This window comes from Geospiza fortis, unplaced genomic scaffold, assembly GCF_000277835.1.
Source record: "Geospiza fortis unplaced genomic scaffold, GeoFor_1.0 scaffold676, whole genome shotgun sequence".
Classification (NCBI taxonomy): domain Eukaryota; kingdom Metazoa; phylum Chordata; class Aves; order Passeriformes; family Thraupidae; genus Geospiza; species Geospiza fortis.
The window spans coordinates 173,658-180,243 of record NW_005054600.1 but is presented as its reverse complement, the minus strand read 5'-3'; the positions used below and the strand labels follow the sequence as shown (position 1 = coordinate 180,243).

At 48.2% G+C, this 6,586-nt stretch overlaps 1 protein-coding gene across 1 annotated transcript in view; it reads left to right on the top strand.

The window, feature by feature from the left end:
* Positions 1 to 4,773, top strand: part of LARP4 (La ribonucleoprotein 4) — a 13,878-nt gene extending 9,105 nt beyond the window's left edge. Inside the window, exons 12-16 of the mRNA XM_031064519.1 lie at positions 500 to 548; positions 741 to 899; positions 1,430 to 1,551; positions 2,356 to 2,524; positions 2,742 to 4,773. Of these exons, the coding sequence (XP_030920379.1) occupies positions 500 to 548; positions 741 to 899; positions 1,430 to 1,551; positions 2,356 to 2,524; positions 2,742 to 3,080 (838 nt within the window). The 3' untranslated portion in view covers positions 3,081 to 4,773. The remainder of the gene's footprint in view (positions 1 to 499; positions 549 to 740; positions 900 to 1,429; positions 1,552 to 2,355; positions 2,525 to 2,741) is intronic.
* The last annotated feature ends 1,813 nt before the right edge of the window (positions 4,774 to 6,586 follow it).

Sequence of the window (6,586 nt, the reverse complement as noted above, 5' to 3'; positions counted from 1 at the left end):
GGTAGTTACTCTGACAAACAGCTGGCAGTAAGACAGTGAGGTGTCTTTAAAATAAAGTAACTGACTTGTTTCCAGAATTAAAACAGATGTTGAAGTAAAGTTGGCATCTGTATTGCTGTAAATAATAAGTGAATCCTCAGTTGGAAATTTGATGCTCCTCAGTATTTTAAGATTAACTGTTTTTATCTCTTTGTAACTCAGGGTTTAGACACTTGAAAGGGCAGATCAGTGAGAAATCAGTCTAATAAGTTTATTACTGTAAAATAATTGTCCCTGTGCTTGGTCAGATGCTCAAGCAGGGAGCTGAGAAAGAGGAGCTGTTCCCATATTGACTCTTTTCCAACTTCTTCCAAAGTTGGAACCTAGGCCCCTCGTGAGGAGGGAGAACATCCCAGAGCCATGTGTGGGGAAGGCTCAGCAGGCAGCTGTGCTGCCCTCATGCAGAGCAGTGCCCACTGCAGCTGGCTAGATGCACTGACTGGTGTTCTTGTCTTTAAAGGAGGAACGTGTTCAGAGGTCGGAGGAGACGGGAGGACGACCGGGTTTCAGTGAGTTCTGCTTCCCTTTTTGCAGGGAGTCACACAGAGTGTTGGCTTCCCAGTTATTGAATGAATGGCAGAGTCCTTAAATCCTCAGATTATTTTGGGGGTTTACAGTTTTCCTAGGAGGTTCCTGACACTTGCTCAGGGCTTTCACTGCTCGGTGTTACAACTCCAGTAACTTGTGTTTTCCCTCTCCAGCGACCTCAGCCTTCAGCAGAAACAAAGACTCAGACACCAAAGTTTGACTTGCTTGCATCCAATTTCCCACCTTTGCCTGGCAGCACAGCAAAAATTCTGGGAGAGCCTGTGCTGGAGAGCAGGATGTCCGACATCGTTAAAGGAGTCTGCAAAGAGAAGGTGCCTGGTCCTGTCTCTGTACTCACACGGGCGTATCTGGGTCCTGTGACTCCCTTTTCCCTGTTAAAGGGTCGGTTTGTTAGAGCCAGTGCTTGAATCCCAGACTTCATAGTGCCTTTTCCCAGGGTTTTTGTGGGAATGCAGCTATGGCTCATGCAGTTATGCTGTTGTAAACTCAGTGGTGTTTAGGAATAAAGCGGGCAAAGGAGGAATGTTGGCTGTTGGAGTAGGAGAGGTTTGGTGCGCTGTGGGCAGGGGATCTCGCCAGATGAATCCCTTCTTTGAGCTGGTAGGACTAAGCACTGACATTCTGGATGATCTTGCCTTAGTTCTAGTTTTACCCACAGCTTGTTTTGCCCATATAAGGAGGTATTGCTTTAGAGGTGATGGTCCAAAAGAAGTAAAATTCCTATTATCAGGACTTGAGCAGCCTTTGGGGGAGTACCCCACTTCTCAGATGTCTTACAGTGCCATATTGTGGAGCAATTTGAGTATTGTTCTGTATTTTGCAATTTTTGCTCTGTGTGCAGGAAAGCAAAGACTCCCTGTGCCCCTGCCCTGCTCCTGCTCCAGAAGAACAAACGCCCAGCACTGCCCAGCTGCCCGTGCCCAGCGTGAGCTCCCCGAGCCAGACTGAGCCTGTGGTGCTGAGGTATGCAGAGAACGTGGACACACCATGGAATCATGGGGTGTCCTGAGCTGGAAGGCACCCACGGGGACCATCCAGCCCGCCCCCTGCACAGACAGCCCGACAATCCCACCCTGGGCATCCCTGGGAGCACCTCCTGGAGCTCTGGTAGCCTCAGGGCTGTGCCCATTCCCTGGGGAGCCTGGGCAGTGCCCAGCACCCTCTGGCAGAAGAATATTTTCCTGATTTCCCTCCCCTGGCAGAGCTGCAGTGGTTCCCTGGTGTCCTGTCCCTGCTCACAGGGAGCGGAGATCAGAGCTGCCCCTCGGGATGAAGCTGCAGCCCCCAATGAGTCTCCCCTCAGTCTCTTGTCCAGGTGAACAGACCCAGAGCCCTCAGTTGCTCCTCCAGACCCTCGCCATCCCCTTGACCCTGCTTTGGACCCTCTCGAACACCTTCAGGTCTTTTAGATATTGTGGTGCCCAAACTGCCCCCAGGACTGGAATGAGGCCACCCCAGTACAGAAGAGTGGGACAATCCCCTTCCTCACCTGTGTGGCAGTGCTGGACCTGATGCCCCCAGAGCCTGGTGACCCTTTGGGCTGCCAAGGCGCTGCTGACTCATTTGCATGTTCCAGCAAAGTCTCCCACCAGTGTCTAGCAGTAATGTTGAGTGGTATCTTCTCCAGAGGCCACCAGATGGAAAGAACAGATCATGCTGGGGATGGCTGTGCTGTTCTGTTCTGCACTTGTGACTTCAAAGAGAGGAAATAATCTTTGAAATGTGAGTGTTGGTAGGTTTTAATTTGAATTGTTGTTGGTTTATCAGCATGGTTCAGCCAGAGAGCAAACCAGAAGAAGTGTCTGCTCCAAAGGACGTGGCCAGCCCGGCTTCTCCGCCGGCATCCGTCTGTCCCATCAGTGCTGCAAAGCCACCGAGGACAAACACCTCCTCACCTTCTGCTCAAGCAAGCACAGCTCCTGCTCTGTCAACACAGGTAAGGCCCAGAGCAGGGATTGGGAATGACACAGGGAGCTTGCTGTGGGTTGTGCACCTGGTGGTGCTCCAGGTTGTGCACCTGGTGGTGCTCCAGGATGAGCTGATGGTGCACCTGGGAGCTCCCCTCTGCTCGCTGTGTGTCGTGGCTTTGTGCCTGGCCTAGGCTGGGAGCTGGCTGTGGTGCATAAACCTCGCTCTTCTCCTTGCTCCCAAAGGAGCCTCGCAAGCTCAGCTACGCTGAAGTTTGCCAGAAGCCCCCAAAGGAGCCCCCTCCAGTCCCTGTGCAGCCTCTGAGGGAGCACCGCACCAACATCGTTGCCCCTGCCAAAAATGAAGAGAATGGTACGTCGGAGAAGGCTCCGGAGAGGGCTCCTCACGAGAGGCCCGAAGGGAGAATGAAGGATTACTGCGGGTTCCGCGGCAGCGGAGCTCCCAGGGGAGCTGCTGGGAAAATCAGGGAACAGAGGCGCCAGTTTGGACGCAGATCTTCGCCTCAGGGAGCGCCGCGCCGCGCGGGCAAGGAGCAGTTCGTGCCACCCCGGTCACCAAAGTAACGCTGGGCCAGCCAATGATTCTCTGTTTCACTTGAGCTGTGGACTAAAGAGCAGCAGAGAGACTGAGGAGGGAAGGATTCAGGAAGGGGAATAATGAACTGGAGCGTGGCTTGTGTGGAGAAGTTGTGGAGGGTCCCAAAATTCATCTCTAAAAGTGATTTCACAAATGCTGGAGGATTCCAATCACTATAAATATAGAGATTATAATTTTTGTATTTTTGTTTTTAATTTGCAGAGGATTTCCTGCTTGAAATCAGCTTTGGGATTGTGAAAGTAGCGTTTTGACAAAGTGAAAGGATATGAGTTGACAAATTAACCTGTCCCTCGGTGTAGGAGGAAAAGGATAAGAGAATATTATTTTTGGAAAATGAGCATTTCTGTAAAATTAGAACTTTTTTTAAACTATTTAACGTTTGGCTTGTGGGCTGGTGTGTCTGCCATGGATGGCCTGGCATTGCAGAGGCCTCTGCAGCAGCATGAGCGGAGCGAGTGCAGCCAGGCCTGTTGTCATCACTTAGTCACTGATGATGAAAACTGAATGTACTACTGTAGTGTAACCCATGTGTTTCCAGCTTGAAGTAGAGTCTCTTGACCTTACTAATATTTCATTCAGCAAGCTTTTTAAGGTATAAGTTTTGCAGGATACTGGGTTGTAGATGAGAGTGTGTGGACAGCAGAAATTGTCTCGTAGACGCAGTGGAAGGAGGCAAAGGGAGCATGTGAGAATCTTTATTATGCCCTTTTTCCTCGCCTCCTTTTGAGGGCAACTCCTTAGGTTTGGGGTTTTGTTTGTTTGCTTTTTCCCTCTCTTGTTACTTTCTCTAATTTCTTTATTACAGACTTTAGTGCATTTTTCTTGGTGTGTTTTCCTGAGGCAGCCCCAGGGTAGGATGGGCAGGTGGCTACACAGCACCTGGTGTTACCTGCACAGGTAAGGAGCCTGGAATTCCAGCTGCAGATGCTGAATTCTGCCTTGCAGGTGGAAACTCTGGACACTCACTGTCATCTCTGGATGACTGGGCAGCAAACCAGAGCTGTGGCTGGGTTTTCTCCGTGCTGACTCTGGAATAGGCTGTTGGCTGCTGTATTGCCAGAAATCAGGGTTTAGACTCCTGGGAACTCGTCGTTTACAGCTGATGTTATAGCAACTGACTCTTTTTAACTGTTTAAAGTGGAGCTAAAGATGCAGAGTTAAGGAAATCCCCTCTGGAGCAGTGGCTCCTTGCCAGCTGTGTGCTGACTGAATTTGCAACACTATTGTGCAGTAAGTAGTTAAGTTTCAGGGTGATTAATGACTGAAATAGGAACATTCAGCGCATTAATCTGCCAAAATCAGCATACCAGGGTTCAAAGTTCTGTATAAAGCGTTAGAGAAAAGTAGCTTCCAGCAGTAAGAATCACATCTTTATTTTTTCCTCTTTTTTTTTTAGTGAATAGCAAGTGTACAAATTTAAAGTTGTAAGTTGTGAACACTGGAAAACTCAATTGTGATATATTCCGTAACCATCTTAGTAATATATGCTCGTGTTGCCATAGAATGAATGTAAGTGGCAGTTAAAATAACTGTGAAATTTTTCATCTTCTGATTTCTTAGCCAGATAACCCTTGGCAACTTGGGCCTCAGTAGGAATTCTCTATCAACTGCTTGGAGAACACTCATATCTATTTTTATAAATATATATACAAAGCCAGAGTTGTCATTTCTCTAACTTATTGTTCAGCTTGGCAGTTGCTTTGAGTTGATTCATAACACGATATAATGTATTTATGCAGTTAACTGTTAATTTCTAGGCATGTTACAAAGAGAGAGTCAGAGAATCATCGAATGGGCTGAGTTGGAAGGGACCCATCAGGATCATGGAGTCCAACTCCTGGCCCTGCCCAGACACCCCAAAATCCCACCCTGTGCCTGAGAGCGTTGTCTAAATGCTTCTTGAGATCAGACAGGCTTGGAGCCGTGACCACTTCCCTGGGGAGCCTCTTCAGTACCCCACCCCCTCTGGGAAAGGACTTTTTTCTGATCTCCCACCTCAACCTTCCCCAAGTCAGCCTCCTGCCATTTCCTCGGGTCCTGAAGTATGTATACATATATATATTTATATATATAGAGATATATATATATATGTATATATAAACCCCAAAATCACTATTCACTTTAAAGCTACCTGTACTGGGTTTGGGAGGTTTTTTTTTAATTTAGTGAAAAAAAATCGTTGATCACATCCACAGTTAGGGATTCTTACAGACCCTTCTCCATTTATTTTGATAATGCTACTCTTGTTGGAACAATGGGGAAGTTTAAATATTTAGTGTCAAAGTCCTGAAATGCAGTGAATGCGAAGTTGAATTAGTTTTAAAGGCTCTAAACAATTCCTGCAGCCAAACTGGAACAAAACAAGCCTGTTGGGTGGTTCATGGGTGTTTAGGGGAGACGTGTTCTGGGACGTTGAGGCAGCGTTGGGATCCAACAGCTTTGGCTGTTTGGAGGAGAAATTGAGAGGGAAAAGGGGCTGGTGCAGATGTGGCTCAGAATTCCCTGATCCAGTGTCAGTGACTTGCTTGTGCTGCAAGGACCTGAGTGGTGAAATGGAACTTTGTCATTGATCAGATGTGGGAAAACCCAACCAACTGTGGCTCCATCTTCCTCGTGGGCTGTGGGAAGGGGCTGCTCTGTGAGTCCTGGGGTGTTTCCAGCAGCAGCAGCAGCTCGTGCCTCTTGTGCAGGGGATGCAGGTCAGGCTGCAACTGTTGGCTTTTCCAACAGCATATCCAAACTCCTCTCAGCTTAGGGCACTTGGAATGATTGGAATGATTAATTTCACACCTGCATGCAAGGATTTCATGTGAGCGTTTCCCTTCCACCATTTCCAGCTGTGGTTTGGGTTTTGGTTTTTTTTTTTGGTTTTGTTTTTTTCCTTTCTATTCTTTTCTGTGCAGGGGGAAATTCCCAGTTGGATACAGAGGCTGTGAAACTGTGTTGGGGTGGGAGTTCTCCTCGGCACTGGGACCTGGCAGGGACTGGCTTTGCCTTTTCCTCTCGTGCTGGGCTGGGAGGGATGTTGTGTCTGTCTCAGCAATTTACCAGTTGGGCACGCTGGGGAAACTGGGACAGAGGGCTGGTTTGGAACCAGGCCCACAGCTCCTGGGTTCATGGGAGCTGCTCCCTGTCACCGGGCTCCAGGTGCTCTCCAAGTGCCCAGAGCTCTCCGTGTTCCCTCTGGGTGTACCCTCACGGGATACAAACTGTCCTGCTCTGCTGATGTTAAATACCAGGAGGTGCAAATCACACCTAACTTTCAGTTTTAGGAACTGTGACTTGTTTTCAGAGTTGTTGACTTCTGTTAGGGACAGAAATACACTTCCCAGTTCAGGTCTTTTCCAAATTACTGCGTGTGGAAAAGATTGGGGCACTCTCTCGTGCTTCTGCTGGGGAGTGAAAAGAAGAAATTCTTTGCATGTGATAGTAAAATTAAAAGTGCAAAAAGTTTTGTTTCTTTTGATTTCTA